This window comes from Cervus canadensis, chromosome 4 (assembly GCF_019320065.1).
Source record: "Cervus canadensis isolate Bull #8, Minnesota chromosome 4, ASM1932006v1, whole genome shotgun sequence".
In the NCBI taxonomy this organism is placed as follows: Eukaryota; Metazoa; Chordata; class Mammalia; order Artiodactyla; family Cervidae; genus Cervus; species Cervus canadensis.
Window position 1 is genome coordinate 81,685,105 of NC_057389.1, and position 20,717 is coordinate 81,705,821.

Sequence of the window (20,717 nt, forward strand, 5' to 3'; positions counted from 1 at the left end):
TGTATTTAATGCACAGTTGAGTACATGGCTGGTTACTTAATCCTATTAAGTGAAAATGAAAATTGCTCAGTTGTGTCTGACGCTTTGCAACCCCATGGACTATACAGTCCATGGAATTCTCCAGGTCAGAACACTGGAGTGGGTAGCCTTTCCCTTCTCCAAGGGATTTTCCTATCCCAGGGATCAAACCTGGGTATTCTGTATTGCAGGCAGATTCTTCACCATCTGAGTCACAAGGGAAGCCCCAGTAAAAGTGAGGCATGTGGTAAGATCCCCGATAAACTGATTTTCAATCTGAAAAAAAGGAGAGGGTCCCACATATAGACTCTTCATCACCTTTGCAGGTCTTCCCGTCCTCCTGCAGGACATAGCCCCGGGGACACGAGCACTGGTAACTCCCCTCCGCGTTCTTGCAGATGAAGTTGCAGGGTTTTGGGGACTGCGAACATTCATCGAGATCTGAGTAAAAGTGATGTGAGGATTAAATTACTGGTTAGAAGGAACGACCAGGCTCTTTCCTCCCTCCATATTCTCACTCATTGTTTTCCTCTTCAACTTAAAATGGAAAACAGCCAGAGAGAAATGAGGCACAGAACAATTTTCTCTAAGGTAATTTACTGGTTTAACTTTGTCAGGCGATTCTTGGGCAAATATTGAAAATATCCAGATAACTAGGTTCAAAAAAAGACACCAGATTTTTTAGATTGGTGTACTTCGGTTTACAGTTTGAGAATCATAAGCCTGAAGGTTAGACTTTCTTCTCTTTGACATGTGGATGTGGTGAATGTTCTCAGAGTCTCTGAGCTGACACTTCCCACAGATTGTGCTGGAGACCGTTACTTCCCCTTCCAGCTGCAGTCCTCACCTTGGTCCACCCTGTTCTTGGGCCCGGGAGGCTGAATTGCACACAGATTCCATTAGCAGGCCCTCCTGCCCTCTTTCTTCAGTCTGGTTCTCAGTTCCTTGATTCCCTTCTCGCAAGATGGGCTGAGGCTGACTGAGTCATGGGGTCAGAGGTCATGGATGCTCTAAAGGCAGGCCTCTGGGAACAACTTTCTCCATCTTCCAGATTTCAGTAATCCTTCCCTCTTATCTTTGGCCCAGAGGTGGAATAGCCCCAGAACTCAGCACTATTCCTAGTGTTTCCTGCACACTCTGCTCACACCTTTATACACTGTCCTTTTGTTAAAAAAACAAGTCTCCTTAAACTGTCCTCATTTCAAGATGCCACCTCTTTTCTGCTAGGACTCTGACAGCGAACAATCTACATTTCCCCTCTAAAAGACATTGATTGATGCCCAAAGAATGTTAAAAGCTCATGACTGATAGCCTAGTTTCTATTATTATCTTGCCCAAACAAGTGAGTTGAATGCTTACTAAGATTTAGGTTGGTTCTTCTTACCCTTTTCATGCCAGATGTGCTTGTTATTAAAACAAGTTGATATTAAGCTGATGAACTACGAAGGAGAAAAGATTTTTTTCTTTAATGAAAACTAAATGTTTTGGAAAGACTCAATAAAGGCAAGCTACCACCGGCTCCATGGATGAGACAGTAAAATAAATTAGAAAAAGAGATATTAAAAACGTAGAAGGCTTTCTGTATTGAGACTGCTTTGCAACTGGAAATTTTAGATGATGCTTAATTGGTATATTTTATGCAAAAATAACTGCAACGAGAAATAAGCAAAAAGCATTCTCTCCATATGCAAAAACATACTTTCACAATCAAAAGTCCTGGTCTTTCATTAAAAAATGACAAAACAAACATGCCTCTATACATCTTAAACTAAATGTAAAATGTTGAAAGTATATTTTTTTATAATTTTAATGTTTCCCTAACTTTACAGACTTTTTGATAAATCTAATACTTCTGTGTCTCACATTACTAGACAAGGCCTTGGACAACTCCTATGATATTAAGGACCATACTAATGAAAGGAATGGCATCACTTTAGCAAAATGTACAATCCAAACACCGTAACAAAAGATATTCTACTGAGAGTAAAGGACTTGTAGAAAACAGCAGTTAACAACCACTCAGATGCAGAGATGCCTCATCTTTCCTTACCTACACACGAGGTTCCGCTGATGTCTGTGGTGTAGCCAACCTTACAGAAACACCGGAAGGAGCCCATGGTATTGATGCACTGACCGTTGGTGCAGAGATTTGGCATAACTTTACATTCGTCAATATCTGTGCACCAAAAACCCCAAGGCAAAAACAAACAGAAGTTAATACAGATGCAAGAATAAAACTGGTTAGAAGCTAAAAGAAATTAAGCAATTGAGAGATAACTAAAAACCAACGTTCATAACTGTGCTGGTGTACCTTTTCATCATTCAACAGAGTGGCAACAGAGAAGGAAGAGATAAAAAAAAAAAATCTGAAGTGATAGGAAGAGACAAACATAAGGAAGGCTATGTTGAAAGCCCCACTGGAGTCTACTTGTTCTGCAATCTAAGCATGAATTTTTGGGGGGACGCTATCAATAGAAAGCTACCCTTCTGAAGTTCCACTAATTTGGAATTTGTGATGGTATTCCATGGATTTGCTTTAAATTCAGTTGCATTAGACCCTAAGAAAGGGTTTCATTAACAATGTAATCAAGGGTAAGATCTAAAATCTTTATAGGAATAGAGGAAAATGTTATTTTTATGACATTAGCATATTGGTTGCACCAAAAAACCTGGAAACTATTAATCATTTGTGAGACTTGCTGGTTTGTAAATACGCTGCAAACAGAATGAGTTCCTGTGCACAAACAAATAAGCAACCTTAACTTAAATGAAGCACGTATAGCTTGTGGGTTGCAGACGGCCTCTGGGGTCAGACAGATACATTCCATTCCTTGTTCCATTCCAACCTTTAAAAAGGCTGTGATCTTGGGTACACTTATTTATTGTTACTTAAGCTTTGTGCTTCAGTTTCTATCTGCTAAAATAGGAATAATAAGAGATTCTACCTCTTAGATTTGATACGAAGATTATGCCTCTTAAAGCTACTGAAGCATTAGTGAAAAGCATATACGACCACACACATATATACATATATTTTAGCTATTATCCTATTTCCTTCAAATTAATGTGAATTAATGTGCACTGTGTTGATAACATGCATGGATTTCCTCAACTCCTTACCTCTTCCATCAGTGGTATAGCCTGGGCCATGAGGACATATCTTCTTGTACTGGGCAGTTCCAGGGAGTGGGCAGAGCTCACACTGATGACCCCAGCCTCGCCCCCCATCGCAGCAGCATTCTGACTTTGTGACAAGGTTACGGCTGCTGGATGCCATCTGACACATGGTCTGCAACACCTCTGCAAAGCAGAGGCCCTGTCGATTGTCTGAAATGACAATGCAGTTAAAAAGCACCAGTGTCAAGGGACTGACACTTCGTTATCTGGGTCTTCACATTACAAAGGACAATCAGTGTTTTCCTTCATAACAATACTTTTAAAATCTCAATTTATTCTGGTGGTGCGGGGTCTTAGTTGTAGCATACAGAATCTTTAGCTGCCACAGGCGGACTCTCGGTTGTGGCGTGTGGGATCTAGTTCCCCAGCCAGGGATTGAACCTGGGCCCCCTGCAATTGGGAGGGGGGAGTCTTAGCCACTGGACCACCAGGAAGTCCCATGGCAATACCTTTTTAAAAGTTAAATATTCTTTTATGTGAGGAGTCATATTGCTTAAGACAATGATTAGAATGTTCTGCTGGAGGTTCCTTTCACAGTGCTCTTTCGCAACAGTTTATTAAATTTAATAACTGATACTAAAGAAAGACAGGTGAGTTTTTTCTTCTTTTCCTCAGCAGCTAAGTGACAGTAAACTACCATTCCTATAGAATCCAACTGAAAGAAAAAATCAAAGAAAAATACTTCCCTTTAAATAAGCAAATGAGAACAGGATTTGTTTTTGAAAAGCAAATTCTGGACTATGTTATCATCTTGGTACATATTCAATCTAATCTCCTGTATTTTAGACATCTAAAGGACTGTTTAAACACTGGATTAAGTAGTTTTTAAAATTATTATAAATAAAGGGATTTTACTGATATAAGTTGGCAAAGAGATCTTAAATGGGGTTTTAAGAACCATCCTAATGAACTGTTAGTAATATGGACAGAAAAGTACACTTTCTATGTAGGTCATCTTTTCTGTTTCCAAAAAGACTGATGGTTAATGAAGATCCAGATTGAAGATAATAATAAACAAAATATGTTTTCATGACTAATAATTTCCAAGGATTTGAAGCAGATGACATCATTCTGAGAACAATCTGATGTAGCTGAAATGGGCTGTTTTTGCATCAAAACCCATGATGAGTGCTATTTCTTGGTTTGCATTAAATTTGACTACTTCATACTTTTACACCTGCTCATAATTAACTAAATGGTTTATGATATATGCATTTTATCATTAAAATGCCTGAGACTTATATTTTCCACAAGAAAATATTTTGTAAAACGCTTCTCTGTATCATAAAACAAAAATTAACTCTCACTGCATTTCTGAAATGTGGCATTTTCTTTAATATTATTAATACAGCAAAACTTACCTCACATAGCAAATATTTTCCTTTGGAATTAAATCATTCCCTGATGTAAGTTTTACTAGAGTCACATTTTCCACAGAGCTTAATTAATCTTAATTTTGGAAAGACTACTTAAGATGGTTATTTACATTAAGCATGGATGTATGTACTACACACACGTGTACAAATACATCATTTTAATAGATGTCTATCTTCAGGAAGAGGTACATGGATTACTCAGATTGGGGGATCTATTTTGCAGACAAGGATATATATATATAGAACTCTCTTGTGATTACATCACAAAACACATGCTTTATTCACCAAGTAAAATATACTCTGTTTATCAACTTACCAAGGCACTCAGTGCCAGAAGAGCTGGACTGAAAGCCTTCATTACACTCACATCTATAGCTCCCAATAGTGTTAACACAACGCCCGTTTTCACAGATTCCTGGTTTGGTCCTGCATTCATTTTCATCTTGAGAAAAGCAAATAATATGAGTCATGAATAGACTGTAAAGTTTATAATTTACAAACGTATCTTCTAATGGTTTATATCTTGCTTAAAACTTCTTCATCAAAATACTAATATGATAGAATATGAATTATATGAATTATATTTAAATTTATAGTATTATATTAAAAATATAACATTACATTTAAATTTATCATGTTTAAATTTACCTCATCCTTCCAAGATGGGTTCTAGGTTAACAAAGTGTTCCCCCCCACCCTCTGTCGCTTTTCTTTCTCCCTTCCTCTTTTCAGGAAAGAGGTGATGCTTGATGGAATATTGGAAAAGTGGCTCCAAAAAGGATTACCGACCAGGAGAAAGAACTTTGGGAAAGAAGATACCAATTCATGTGACAGGAGAGAAAGGCTGAGGGCAGAGCGGTGGCAGGTGTTAGGGAGAGGCGGAGAGCACTCAGGCCAGGGATAAAGGACAAGCTCCTCCACTGACTTGAGTAAAAATCACAGGAGCCATGCAGAGTGTTAGGGCAGCTAGAGGCAGAAGGAATTTAGATAGCACTGCTCTTTTAGTTTCTGACAAATAAATATATCAGAACAAAACTGTTACATTAAAATTCCTACATCTTTACTTACTGTGTTTATTTGACATTTTGTACATTTTGTTTGAGGTATGTTTCAAATCAATGTTGTCAGAGGCATGAGAGCTCATGACAAATCCCTTTGATGAATTTCTCCTTTCATCTTTATGCTTTTTAATCTTTAATTTATTAATATTTATTTTGCATGCGCTTGCTTTTTATCAACATTTGCCGTGGATATCTTGTTCCACCCCTTTATCTTCCATCTATCTCACATTTTGATTTGGTGCATTTCTTGTAAAAAGTACGAAGCTGCACTTTTAAAAGAATATTTTAAAGTACATTTGCCTTTTAACCAGAAATTTAAACTATTTCTATCTATGGTGATTACTGATATGTTTGGAGTCTTGTCATTTTATGCTGTTTAATAGTTACCAGGCTACTTGTCCCCTTCTCTCAATATTTCTTAGATCAGTCTAATTTTTTCTCTGCCCTACTGTCATCCCCAACTCATGTCTACAAGTTGTAATCTTCTATTCTTCCAGTGGTAGCGATGAGACAACTTCAACACACACTGCTAATAAACATTTTTCTATTAACATCAAGAAGTGTCTGTTTCAATAGCTTCTGGCCATAGCAAGTACCCTTGGTATGAGCTTACCCCTTTCTTCTCTCTCCTTGTGCTAACTGCCATGCTGACACAGTCTAGAAATTCTGATTTGTTATATTTCTTTTATGGAACACCAGCATTTATTTAAACCATATAACGAGGGTTACTGGTTTCTCGGCTTATTATTGCTTCCTCTCGAATTAACTTTAAAAAATATATTGGAGGATACAGTTTGGATATAAGATACAGAGGGTATGTGGGTGATAAGTGTTTAAAACACATTTCTGACAAGGTGATATTTTTGTTTTATCACTAGATTGAATATAAAGTTTTAGTTCAAAATTGTTTTCTCTTAGAATGCCTTGAAAATATTGCTGCTCCATTGTTTTCTTCTACCCACTGTTAACTGTCACTTGTAGGAAATCTGGTTTTGCTCCCTGGGAAGCTTTAGGAATTCTCACTTTGCTCCTAGTGTTCTGACACATGGTTTTTCTTGTTAAAGGTATTTTTTTTTCTTTTAGGAAACTTTTTGCATAAATTTTAAAGTATATACAAAAGTATTAAACTAAGTTATGGATTTAAAAAATTGTATAGTGTTTCTTGTTTCTAGAATATGAAGGTTTAAGTCCGCCTTCTTGATCCAATCCTATCCTAACGCTGTTACCTTTGATTAGTTTTTCAGCTAACTGCTTTGACTTCAAAGTGCATAACAGAAACGTATCTAAAAAGATCTGATTGCTATAAATCTTACATTTATCTTCTTTCTTTTTTTAAAAACTTTTCCTGACAATGAAAACAAATGTTGGAAAATTTCTCTTGAGTGCAAGATTTTCCAAGTTGCTACAGAAACCAATTAACAATAGAAAAGATTAATAATATTTTACCTTTCGCATTATTGTGTTAGGAACTTAACAGATTCTTGTAGTTTTTTATTTCTTTGGCTATTTGCACAGAAAACAATACACAGTGTTTTCCACTGTGATAACTAAAATTCCTATGTTTCTGACTAGGAGTAGGAGTGTTAAGCAGGCAGCCATCATCCCGTACAGCCTTACCTACACAGCCTTCTCCGTCAGGCCTGCGGGCCATCCCAGGCGGGCAGATGCACATGAAGGTGCCAATCAGATTCTTGCACATCATGCCCCTAGATTCACAGTCATGCAGCCCTTCAGCACATTCATCCAGGTCTAGAAAATATTTTCAATAGGAAAAACAGGAAAATAAGACAAATTCATGAACAGGCTATCATTGAGTATTTCGAAGTCATACGTTTGGTCTTCTGGCTCTCAAAATGTGATCTTCTTATGTGACAGAGAAAGGAGGAGCCCAGTCTCAACCGTTGGCTATATTCTAGAGTTATAAAAATTTCAGCACTGGTCCTCAAGATAAGAAGTTTAGGAAAGGGCTATCTTTGCTTTAGTAAGAGCTCAAGAATGTGACATCTTTATTCTTTACTTGACTGGACAGACTATCAAGTATCTTGTTATTTAGAATGGAAATCTACCAGCAGTGCTGTAAAGAATACATTTCTGCACAGCTCTACAAGAAGACAGCTGAGAGCTACAAAATGATTAAAATATATTTCCAGCATTACGAATAATGAGCCTACTCCTCCCTGGTCTGGGGCCTTACCTTTGCACATCTTCTGGTCTTCCCTGAGAGCATAGCCAATCGGGCACGTGCATTCATAGGAGCCGAAGGTGTTCATGCAGCGGAAAGCACACAGCAGTGGGTTCTGGGCACACTCGTTGATATCTGATCAAGGAAACAGGCAGGTATGCACTCAGCCTGGAGTTCTAACTACTCGCTTAAATAAACACTGATGTATTTATTTGGCAGTCACACAGAAAGTAATAGGATAACAGAACTTCCACTTCTGGTAAGGAGAACTGGGCACCTAACTCATCCGCCAACAAATAACAACTATAAACTCTGAAATAAATACAAAAACAACACCTGAAGTGGTTTCTAGCGGTGAGTTAAAACTCAGTAAATACACGGCAAAGTAGAGGTGCTCAGTTTTGTTTTTTTTTTCCTGTGGATCGCATCAGTCCTGGCACAGTAGCACCTGGCAGCTAAATCTCCAATAGGAACTCTCCAAGCTTCTGTCCCGAGAAATCACGGGAGGGAGCCTTGGGGCGACCAAGGCTGCTGAGAAGTGTGGAGGAATCCCAGAAATGAGAGGGCCAGAGCGGGATAGATACCTTTTTCCTTTTTTTGCATAAACTCAGCACAAGTTGTTGACTTAACCATGCCATGTGTGGGCCAAAATCAAAGAAGCTAGCCACTAAGGTTTAAAGAGAATAATTTAAATGTGAACCACTGTCTTCCACAGACTTGACAGTCCACTTTATGTAAATTAACTGCCTGCTAAGACAAAGACATCAATATTCTCTGAAATAATGTAACTGATTCCAGAAGATATCAGTCACAATACCCAGCACATAATCCAAAATTAACCAACAGACTGAGGAACCAGGAAAATGTGACCTAATCTCAAGGGAAAAAATAAGCAATAGATGCCAATTCTGGGAAGGCGGAGATGCTGAATTATCAGACAAGGGCTACAGAGTAGCTTTTGTAACTGTGCTCATTGTGGTAAAGGAAAATATGTTTGTGATGAATATAATCACCAGTAGAACATGAGAACAATATAAACAAAAGCTGAGGCATTAAAAACTCTTTCTATATCAAGAAGAAATGGTACTAAAGTATCACTTGCCTTCACAATTCATCATGGGCCCTGGCTCAAAGCCCTCATTGCAGTTGCATTCAAAGCTCCCAATAACGTTGGTGCACGTCCCATTCCCACATGGGTTGCCAATTGAACATTCATCAGTATCTGAAAAAGAATAAGAAAGTGACACAAAATGTGGCAGTTTTAGTTTAATAAAAGTATGCCCAGGAATGGCCATCTGGCCCTCACATGTGTCCCAGATCTGTGCAGGACACACATGACTCTTGCACCCCCGCCCTTGGTCTTGGCTGGCCAGCCTTTATGCAGGGCAGAGAACCCTGAGGGTCAAGTGTGAAATGCTCTGAACTTTCAGACAGCTGTGCTTGCCCTTAAAAAAAAAAAAAATCACAAACCCAGGGAGGGATGTGATCTTCTGCTACAAGAGCAGAAGTGGAAAGTCATAAAGTAAAATAGACCTCTTTCCCAGTTAGTGGTTTTGGCAAGCTATAAAGCTCTAGACACATCAGAGTTTGTGTATCTGGTTGAAGGCAGAGATTGGGCAACTCACTCCATCTTCAAATAAACCCATGTTGCTGGAAAATGTAGAATGGGAGAAGAAAACGCAGTTATGGCTACTTATCTTGGCTTTATAAATCCCACTGCCACCCAGAGTGCCTGAGAGACCTTTTTCTGAATATAAGAAAGAAAACAACCTTAAAAGTGTGAAATGTGGCACTAACTCGGCACTTACCCACACAGCGCACTCCAGTGTAATCAAGGTTGTAACCCATTGGACATTCACAGCGAAAAGACCCATCTGTGTTGATACACTGACCATTTGAACAAATGCCTGGGCTCTCAAGACATTCATTAACATCTAAAATACAGAATCATCCATTAACTTTCTTATATAAAAAGATATGCCAAAACTGCATGTATCTATTCAAAAGAGGCTTAAAAGTGTTAAAACATATGAGCATTTCTTTTATCAGAGAAACATGTATTTCATATGCTGCAACATAGTCTTATGATATAGTGCGTATGATATACAATAAATATCATATATGTGCATCAAATGCAATACAAGATATGTTATACAGTGAAAACAGCATGATTATAAAACAAACGTACAATATTGTATTTATGTAAGACTATAAAAATAAAATATATGAAACCACACCTTCACGGGTATCATGAAGACTAGGAACAGTTCCATGGCCATAGGGACACAAATCCTGGAATGCCACTACAGAGAAAAAGACAAATTCCTGATTATCAGAGAGTCTCAACCACCAGAGAACTTAAGAACTGATTAATGATATACATAAAATTAGACTTATTTTTCCTCTACAAAGCTACTTTTAGTAAGAGTCTTTATTTTGTAATTTATTGCAAAAGCAACACTGAGCATATTTAGAGGTCACCTGAGCTTGGGGTGGCCACCGATGGGTACCACTCAGGGTGTCTGACCCTGTCTGCTTGCTCATTTAATTCTGGGCAGCCAAAGAGCCTTATTCACTCCAGTATTGTTGCCTGGACAATTCCACGGTCAGAAGAGCCTGGTGGAATACAGTCTACAGAGTCGCAAAGAGTTGGACATGACTGAACAACTAACAGAGCACTCTGCCCATCACACGCAGAAGCCACCTCTGACCTAGAGACCAGGCCAGTTCCGAGCCTGCTGGGAACAATCGTGCTGTTCGGCTATGCAAATAAAATCTGTGAGGCTCGTGGTCTTTTCTTGCAAATGGCTACTGTGTTGACTCAGCTTCCAAGAATTTGATATAAGATTCTGGGAGCCCCAGCCTGTGATACAATACCCACGTGGGACTCCTGCAGCCAGCTGGAATGTAATTTTCACCCCCTCCTTGGATCTACTGCCCTTCACCCTTCAAATTCATTCCTTTCAAAGCAAGTAATGCTAACCTTGGGGGAAGCAATGAAATAATGGGGTAACATTCTGCATTTACACATTCTGAATATGAAAGCTGAAAGAAGTTCCTGATGCTATGGAGCTCACTGAACCATGAAGGTCTGTAAGTGAGGGGATGCTTTCATCTTCAAAACATTCATAATTACTTGAGTTCTGCTAGACAGTCCAAAACTAGGACAAAGTGGCTTTTGTTTCACCACTCTTACCTTCATCATCCTTGGGACACAGCTCACAGGGGTCCCCCCAGCCCTCTCCTGGCATCTTACTGCAGCAGCATTTTGCCTTCGTGGTGTTGAAAGCTTTGGGTACAGAACACTTTCCATTTTCAAAGTTTGTGAAACAGAAGCTCTGGCGGGTATCTAATCAAGAAAGCAAACATCACAGACCTCCTTACTGGTCATTTAAAAAGATGGAATAATTTACGCATAATTCTGTTACTGATAGAACATTTCTCATGGGTTGAACATGTGGCGCAGATTATATTCGCAGTTAAAAGACAGGCCTGGAAATTCTTAATTGCTGATGTCATTTGCCAGTTTAAGTTGACCACTCTATAAAACTGCATTTAATTATATATCTTAATAATGTGCTTCAGAAATTTGAGAGATTGCGCTCAATATTAAAATGATTTCCATGTCTTCTTAACTCACCGTTACATTATAGGCTAACAAAATAAACCTAGGTAGCTTTCAGTAAGTTACGTCATATCAGAAGCAACTCATCATCAATGTACAGAAAATTTATGCCAACAACAAAATGAAAATGATGAAATAAGACAACCATTTTTCTTTTGGTGTGGAATTTTTTTAAAAAATGTAGAAACAGAGCAGATAATTCAAAGCACCTTAAAAACTGTCCAGTGCCTATACACTCGGGACCTTATGTTTTAAACTTACAGATGATGTATCTGCCAGAGGCATATTTTTAGTGACAAGCACTACACATCATGGCTTCCTGCCTAGCTCTGAAGTTTGAGGGCTGATGATGACAGAGAAATCATTTCAAAACTTACCGAAGCACCTCCGTCCATTATCAGATAATACAAACCCAGGGGGACAGATGCACTGGAAGCCCCCAGGAGTATTGGTGCAGGAACCAAAAAGACAGATGTTGGGATCTTCATCACACTCATTTATATCTGCAGATCAGCAAGATAATTTACTGATTTAATAAAATCAATACACTGCTCAATATCTGAAAATAATTTGTCCATATTTTAACAGTTCACTAGCCATTGGATATTCAATGTGAAACAATATATTACACTGTCTATATGATTAGCTTATCTTTACAATAAACTGTTATTGCTTCAAATGTCAAAGGTTATATCCAGTTTCAATGATCCATGTGACCCAGACTTCTAAGTCAGTCTCCAGTTCTCTGGACTTAAACTCCTAGGAGGTGTCTGTATGTCCTGCAGGCCTGAGAGGACCACTTCCATGTCTCAGGGGCATCACATCCTCAGCCCTGGTCCTCTTCTCTGATGCCCCTCGCCCTCAGCAACCCACAGTGGGGAGCTGGAGTCACAGTCTTTCCTCTCCTTAATCGTTCAACTTTCACAATCAAGCAATATGTGGCCTTCTCATTACGTTCAAACTCAGCATCTGGATTATCTGCCACCTGGATTATCACGTCTCCCAACTGGACTGCTACACTTCCTTCTCCCCACTCCACACCGCAACCAGGGTTTGCTTTCTAAAACACGATTTTCTAAAACACGATCTTTCTAAAACAGATTTGAGAATCTGTGCCTACAGAACCAGGGAGCTTAGACGTTGGGACGAGAATTTTATCACTTCCACATCACCCCCAGAATGATTCCTTGAAACAGACAAAGATTCCTTACCAGTGATATCTGGCCCCTTATTTAATGGGTGATTTTTAACTAAATGAATAAACACTGCACGATCCCAGGCACACGAGAACGTAAGTTCCACGAGGACATTATGCGTCTGTCTAGATCACTGCTGTACCCTCAGCATGGTCTAGCTCAGGGTCTGGCACATACCGCGTTCTCAGTCTATACTGGCAGAATTTTAGTGAGTGAGTCACATCACTTCCTCTCTAATAGAGCCTGCACTGAGCTGTGCCATCTGCAGGACTAACGGCCATCTCCTGAGCTGGCCACCGACGCCCCTTACCACGTCTGTTCTGCCTCTGTTTGCAGGCTGCCTCCCTGTTCCATTTCCCTGTTTGATTAGTAAATTTATCAAATTCAGGGACACCTCAAATGTCGCCAATCCTTATGCTAGGCTTGCTGACCTGCTATCCTATCACCACCACCACCATTATTCACAGCCTCCTGCTGTGACCCACATCCTGAACAGAGCCCGCTGCAGGGTCTGTCACATTGGATTGTAAGGGCGGTTTTACAACATGGAGTCATTTACAAAATCTATCTTTTCTCTTAGGCAGTAAGTTACCTTACTTACTGACAAAAGCTGCATTTTTATATTTCCAGCATCTAAAAGATGCTGCATGTCCATAGTAATGTCCATGGAATGTCAGAATGGATGTGTGTGTGTGTGTGTGTGTGTGCATAGAATTCGTGGTAGGAAGCATTTCATCTAGAAAAACTGGTAGAAGAGAGATTCTAGGCTGAAAGAAATAGTCTTACAGTGAAGTAAGTTAATTGAAAACACATTTTTAAGACATGAGAAATAGTGGTGGTGTTTATCAGTGGATAAAGAAAATAAAATACTCCCGAGGTTAAAAAACATCTAATTGAATCACAGATTGTTTTTCACTAGAATAAAAGGTAGCCAAGTCTTTCTGATACAAAGAGGCACAAGTATTTTTATTTCTCTCCTAATGGCTCACACACTGCTATTATGCTTATTCCATAAAGAGATGGATCACAGAGGTGATGAAGATTAAGTATAAACAAAGAAGATGAAAGAAAAGATCTTAAACTCTTCAAGAAAGTTTTTGTTAAGACACTTCTAGTGTTATTATTATTTGTAAACATTAAACACTAGAAAATCTTACAATGAACTATACAAATCAGACAAAAATGGGGAAAGGATATAAACACCAAATTAGAATGACTAAGGAGACCCATTATTTGTAATTATATGATCTGAAAAATAATTAAATTTACTATGTAAACTGTTTCCTTAGGTTCTGTCTATATAAGTCCTTTAAATGTGAACAGAAGAGCTATACAGAATTTAAGAAACAGTAATTCAAAGGCAAAAAACTCTCAGCAATCATTTCATGTTAGAAGAACCACACTAGGATGCTGGTGCTTCTGAATTTCAACAAGACTGTTAAAAATAATTTGTACAAAAGTGAAATAAAGTAACTGTAAAAAGGTCAGTCTTCATCATGCCCACCAGGCAATTCTGGGACTCACTTTTGATGTGGTTACAAGATTTCTTGTATGCTGGGAGGGTTTCCACAGAGAAACATCTGTTATGACAAATGGATTAATATTTTCTGTTTTGACATGCGGCTTTCCCAAGGAAAAAAATGTCTCAGCAGCATTGTCAAGATTTTCTGCTTCACATTTCTAGGACTCTAGACACCTTTAATAGCTGTTTTAAAATTGGTTGCCAAATATTACAACTTTTGTAGACACTCTTTAAATTCAGTAGAAGGTCTCTATTGCCATTTGGAAAAAAGATTAGAGTGCACTGAAAATTCTTTGACTAGTATAAGATTTCTGTTAATGAAAAAATCCCTCATCCTCAAATTCTTTATTCCTACCATTCCACCTTCAAATCATTTCTGATGGTTCAATAAAACAGATGTAGGCAGCTAGGCGTTTAACTCCCTGGGTCAGTATGCTTACAGTGGTCTAGGTTTAACATATACCCACAGAGTCTGTACCAGATCTCATCATACTAAACGGTTCATGGGCTCAAACATCAGCCTTACCGATGCAGTTCTCGCTTTTCACTTCATAACCTGGGGGACAGATACATCTGAAAGACCCCTCCAAATTCTGACAGGTGCCAGGAGAACAAGAGCCGGGCAGGGCAACACACTCATTCGTATCTTTAAAGAGAAACAAGAAAAAAAGATGACTTACAGATGACATCACTGTTGCCAAATGATAGTAACATGAATTCAACTCAAGCCCTGTGATCTGCCAGGTTACTATGGGGAAATACACCCTCAGAGATTTTTGACACCCTGAGTATTACTCATTTGGCAAGAGGTTAATTTTCCTTTGTCTACTTTAATTGAGACACAGATAGCCTCGAGCTCTGTCCCAACCAAAACACTGCATACAATTCCAAATCTTTGGTTTATACCTTTTACCAAAATTTCCCAAGAAACTTATCTTGGCCCATGTACTCAGATGACCAAATGAAATGCAAATGAGTCCCAAAGTTGGCTGTGCTGGGGGTGGGGGGGAGTCACATCATTATTTTACAAAACAAAACAACACAAAGACTTTATTTTATTGTTTGTTGTTTAGATACTTACCTATACAGTTCTTGCCATCTGGAGTAAGTTCATAACCTTCATTACATAAACACTTGAAGGAGCCAACTTCATTAAAACACCGTCCATTTCTACACACCTGACCAAAAAAGGAACTGCACTCATCTATGTCTGTAAGTAAATAAGAGTTAGCTTTTCAGAGAGAGCTCTTACATATATTTTGTATCACAAGTTGCAACTTAAAAACATATTAATTGGTAGACATTTACAAAAACCCGACATTACAATCCCTCATCAACAGAGAAAAATGTCTTGTATCGTAAGGATCAGGTGACTAATAATGTCACATAGACCTCTCCTGCTGGTTTAAGCTTTCCATTCTTTCCAACCAAAAAATAGCTCTTTTCCTGGATTTAAGAGGACACATGGATTTAACTGGATTGTCCAGTTTGTAGAGAACTGTATCTGGAGATAAGCTGACTGTATTCAAAGGACAAATAAAAAAGCATATAAAATATAGAAAAATCAATTATATGAAAAACACTCTAGAATTGCTGACACGTTTTGCTTACACAAAACAGAATCTGAAAAAAAAATGTTCTTAACTGTTAGGTTTGCAGTTAAGCTCAGGGATGAGTAATTTTTTGTTTGTTTACAGATTATACTTCAATCAGAGCCATATCTGTATCTTTCCTTCTCCTCAGCTGTATAAAGGGTCTGAAAAACTATAGACAACAAGGTGGTAGTTGAATAAAATGTTCAATCAGGTCTGAATTTTTCACAGTTGAAGAATTTTGAAAAACAAGGAAAATTAAGGAATACATATTGGAATAAATTGGGAGGTGGGTTTGACGGGTGATACTTTTCCATAAAAGCAGGAAGCCTGAGTTACTTTCACATTAACTCATGGGATTATGTGAATTAAGAGACTGTGAGAGAGATTAAGAGATTGTGAACTAAGAGATTAAGAGATATTGTGTTGGAAAGCACCCCTATAAAGTCTGTGTGCTATGCTTAGTCGCTCAGTAGTGTCTGACTCTTTGTGTCCCCATGGACTGTAGCCCACCAGGTTCCTCTGTCCATGGGATTCTCCAGGCAAGAATACAGGAGTGGGTCGCCATGCCCTCCTCCAGGGACTCTTTCCAACCCAGAGATCTAACCAAGGTCTTCTGCATTGCAGGTGGATTCTTTACCATCTGAGCCACCAGGAAAGCACTATAGAGTCTGGCATGCGGTAAATGAAATATCATTAATGCTTTTTGTCATGTCTATTACTAACTTCTCCACCAATGATAGGATCCTCTTCCTTCTCCTCCAGTCACTTTCAATTTTTATTTCAATCACTGCCTGTTAGAGGCAAAGACTAAAATTCTGTGCCATGGAGAGAAGACAGTTTTATCTTCCACTGAGAATTTACAGTCCTTCACAGAGATTAAATAGGCTTCTCAGGCTGGTTCAGAAACCTAGTCACCATGCTTTCTTCCTGTGGGAAAAGGCAGCCCTGGATTCAAGAACTGGCTGAAAATAGTTTCAAGACACAATATGTTTTCTAAGCTGGAGACTGTCAGTGTTTGAATATAAATCAAGAATGGATTATATGAAATACTTGTAATAAACCTGAAACCATAAGAGGTCTGCCTTTGATACCATCTAAGTGGTAAAAATAACCCCAAACCATAAATCAGTCCCAATAGTTTAAAGGCCATCTGCATGGCCTTTACCCTTGAATCGATTTGACTGACATAAGTACTAAACCCAGCAGACTGTCTCATGATTACTGGAGGCAATACTGTGACTTCAGTTAAGCAGAAGTTAGTCAATGATATTACATCTCTTATGGCACATGCTTGCAATTTGAATAATAAAAATTTATTCATTCTTCGCCTTTACTCTGTGTTTAGGATGTTCTGTAGACAAGAAACAGAAGCAATGAAGGACTGAGTACTTACCCATGCAATCATTATTATGAGTGAGTGCAAAGCCTGGGTAGCAGAGACAGTTATAGGATCCAACGGTGTTTTTACAGGTTCCATTTCCACATGGATGCCGCTCACACTCATCAACATCTAGGAAGAAAACATTGGCTCAAAGGAATTCAGTTTTTAAACCAGAAAAATGTAGCCTATCAAACTTTCAGATATATTTTTTTAAACTACTGGCTTACTTAGATTTTTCTCATTCAATACTAAGAACCCACATTTATTTGAGAAAAGTAAGTATGAGGTAGAGAAAACTCTAAAGTAGAAAATTATTAAGAAAAATTGGCACTTGATAACTTACAGGAACATATAAGACTCAGAAAAGAACTGGACTAATAAGCAAGTGAGATTAGTCTACATTTCCTTAGTGAGTTTTTTAAATGAATAAGTTTGCTTGTCAATTATGGGGAAATAAATCTTTTGAAACACTGAAACAATTTGTTCTATTAAGCATTATAAATGCTTCCACAGCAATTTTCATATCTTAATTTATCAGCACAACAAAGGTAAACTTTAACTTTCTAAATTTTATGAATCAGTGGACTCTAAATTGAAGAAGTCTACTAGAGTTCAATGTTATTAGCCTTCAAAAACATGGAATTAATATTTAGAAAGGTCACAGTCATATAAAGGAGGAGACTCCCTAGACTATGAATTTCAGGCTGCTAAAACTCTTCCATTGTGAAAAAAAGGGGGTATTATTGTTCCTTCAGAAAGCAGTTTTGTTTAAGAGAGATATTACCAAGGAATCTAGCTGATTTTCATCATGGGCGAATTGTTAAAACTGAGGACAGATTTTCTCTATATGAATTTCTGAATCATAAATATCACAAATATATATATATATATATATTTAGCAAATCATATCTTCTTTCTCAGAAAGAACAGCCAGGAGAAACATATAAGCAAGCCATCTCAGACAGTTTATGCAAATAGGGCCACATCCTCCATGTGTCCTTTGCACAAGCATTCCCTAGAGAATTTTTCCCGCAACCACGGAAGATGTCTGCAGGGGATCTCTTAGGAGGCACTGGAAGAATGGAGACATTCTTCAGGGGGTGCTCGTGTACAGATATGCCATAAAGGAAACTAATTCTGCTGTTCTGCTGTACTGAAGTCCGTACAATTCAAAAAGATAGTGTATCCTGAATACCAAAAGAGTAGATGCACAACTTCAGCCTGTTCTACACTGAGAACATGCTAATTATAAATTGTCAACTTTTAAATTTAATTTTCCTCCTGCAAGTGCAGAGTGCTTCAGTGGAGATGAGCCAGTGGCTGACATCAGTTTAAGGAGTTAAGCTGAGTTCCAAGGTGAGTTCCGAAGTTAAGCTGAGTTCCAAAAGCCCATCTGCTTTGGAAATCTTATTAATCATCTGCTCAGCAAGTACTTACTGAACACAATTATTGCTTAACTAGCCATCACATTAGCTACTGTACTGGGGCTTTTCAAAGTTTCACCATCTTTGCTTCTAAAAACTGTTTTTAAGAGTTGAAACAGCCAAGCAAGCAGATATATCTCATATGTTCAGTGATCTGGGGGAAAGAAGCACATGTACATATGTGTGTGTGTATGTGTTCATTTCAACACTGTCACCGTTAACTCCTCCCTTGCATGCTAGCATTCCCAAAGGCTTTTCTGAGTAGAACTGTGCCTGTGTGCTAAGTCACTTGAGTCACGCCCAACTCTTTGTGACCCTATGGACTGTGGCCTGCCAGGCTCCTCTGTCCATGGGGATTCTCCAGGCAAGAGCACTGGAGTTGGTTGCCATACCCTCCTTCCAGGGAATCTTCCTGACCCAGGGATCGAACCCATGTCTCTTATATCTCCTGCATTGAGAGGTGGGTTCTTTACCACTAGCACCACCTGGGAAGCCCCTTGAGTGGGAACAAAGAGGGGTAAATGGAGACCTGGTACCACGGCGATTTCCATGTAACACTGAGTGTCTGAAAGCTCAGGTTAATAAGCATGTGAAAGTCATCTGGGGAAGAAAGCTGTGACCATTGAACCCAAGAACATATTGTGGTGCGTCCTGCTTACACATTTTACATTGACTAAAACCATAAACAGTTTCACATAGCTCATTTTTTGTTAAGACTCTTTCGGACAGAGACAGGGTAGTTACTTGTGGCGGGTGACCGAATGGTAATCTCTTCTGGAGTCTCAGCTCCATGACACCCCCTGGAAATAATGTTCCCCTTCTTACCCATGCACATCGTCTGGTCCTGAGAAGCCTTAAAGCCATTGTGGCAGATGCACTGGTAACTTCCTTGTAAATCCACACATAGGCCATGACTGCAAACATTAGGAATTTCTAAACACTCATTGCGATCTAACACAAAAAAAATAAAACACATGTTACACATATCTGATCTTTATTAAGATTCCTTCATTTTTTTCCCACAGGCATTGTTTCTATAGCCTGCTAGTAATTATTACAGATAGGCTGAAAACGAACCATAACAAGAGTTGAATAAAAATAAGGCAAGGCTTTAAAGTATACAGGCCTCTTTTTAAATCATGCAATCTTTTTACGTGTTGATTGGTATATCTCAAGGACATTATTTTATTTCAGTTCCAATTCTAGGAAAAATCCATTGAGAGTCTTCTTTTCCTAACAAAAGAATCTAAAAGATATGGTGAAATAGATTCAATATGAATGAGTAGTTTTTCTTGGAAAAATCTCCTCAAAATTATATTTGAAAATATCTTTTTTTTTTAATAGGAGAGCACAGGCAGTTCTTTAGTGCAGGAAGTAAGTATACAGAATGTGGTGAAAGTAGTGAAAGTGTTGGTCACTCAGTTGTGTCCAATTCTTTGCAATTTCATGGACTGTAGCCCGCCAGGCTTTGCTGTCCATGGAAGTCTCCAGGCAAGGATACTGGAGTGGGTTGCCATTCCCTCCTCCAAGAGATCCTCCCTACCTAGAGATTGAACCCAGGTCTCCTGCATTGCAGGCAGATTCTTTACCATCTGAGCCACCACAGAGGCCTACAATGGTGCTCAGTATCAAAGAATGAGTCTTTCTCTTCTTACCCACACAGGCTCCGTTGGGCGAAAGTTTGAAGCCTGCAGCGCACTCGCACCGGTAGCTGCCCGGACTGTTGATGCAGTCTGCATTTCGCTGGCACAGGTTATCGCCATTGCTGCACTCATCGATATCTGAAAGAGCAACAATTCCATTTTTTAAAACTTCATTATGGCATCAGTATTACATTCACCTAATCAATCTGGTGATCAACTCCTAAATGTTGTAGTAGAAACAGTAAGTCAGAAAACTAAAAACCAGCTATGTCTGCCGAACTCTCCTGATAAGGTCACTCATGGCTCGGATTACCTTCGCAGACCAGCAGCAGGTCATTGTAGCTGAATCCCGTAGGGCATTCACAGCGGAAACTGCCAATCTGGTTAATGCACACACCATTTGCACAAATGCCTGGAATCTCTTTACATTCATCAATGTCTGCAATTGAACAGATTTGATCAAATATATGGTTCTGCTTAATGTATTTATCATAAAACATTGAATAATGCTAAACAC

At 38.7% G+C, this 20,717-nt stretch overlaps 1 protein-coding gene across 1 annotated transcript in view; it reads right to left on the reverse strand.

The window, feature by feature from the left end:
* FBN2 (fibrillin 2) overlaps positions 1 to 20,717 on the reverse strand; it is a 219,801-nt gene that overhangs the window by 16,178 nt on the left and 182,906 nt on the right. The window contains exons 43-59 of the mRNA XM_043465961.1: positions 20,514 to 20,639; positions 20,213 to 20,338; positions 19,383 to 19,508; positions 17,146 to 17,262; positions 15,239 to 15,367; positions 14,684 to 14,803; positions 11,817 to 11,942; positions 11,011 to 11,163; positions 10,052 to 10,117; positions 9,623 to 9,748; positions 8,917 to 9,036; positions 7,827 to 7,949; positions 7,250 to 7,381; positions 4,888 to 5,013; positions 3,139 to 3,345; positions 2,069 to 2,194; positions 337 to 459 (exon numbers count right to left, since the gene is read on the reverse strand). Of these exons, the coding sequence (XP_043321896.1) occupies positions 337 to 459; positions 2,069 to 2,194; positions 3,139 to 3,345; positions 4,888 to 5,013; positions 7,250 to 7,381; positions 7,827 to 7,949; positions 8,917 to 9,036; positions 9,623 to 9,748; positions 10,052 to 10,117; positions 11,011 to 11,163; positions 11,817 to 11,942; positions 14,684 to 14,803; positions 15,239 to 15,367; positions 17,146 to 17,262; positions 19,383 to 19,508; positions 20,213 to 20,338; positions 20,514 to 20,639 (2,172 nt within the window). The remainder of the gene's footprint in view (positions 1 to 336; positions 460 to 2,068; positions 2,195 to 3,138; positions 3,346 to 4,887; positions 5,014 to 7,249; positions 7,382 to 7,826; positions 7,950 to 8,916; positions 9,037 to 9,622; positions 9,749 to 10,051; positions 10,118 to 11,010; positions 11,164 to 11,816; positions 11,943 to 14,683; positions 14,804 to 15,238; positions 15,368 to 17,145; positions 17,263 to 19,382; positions 19,509 to 20,212; positions 20,339 to 20,513; positions 20,640 to 20,717) is intronic.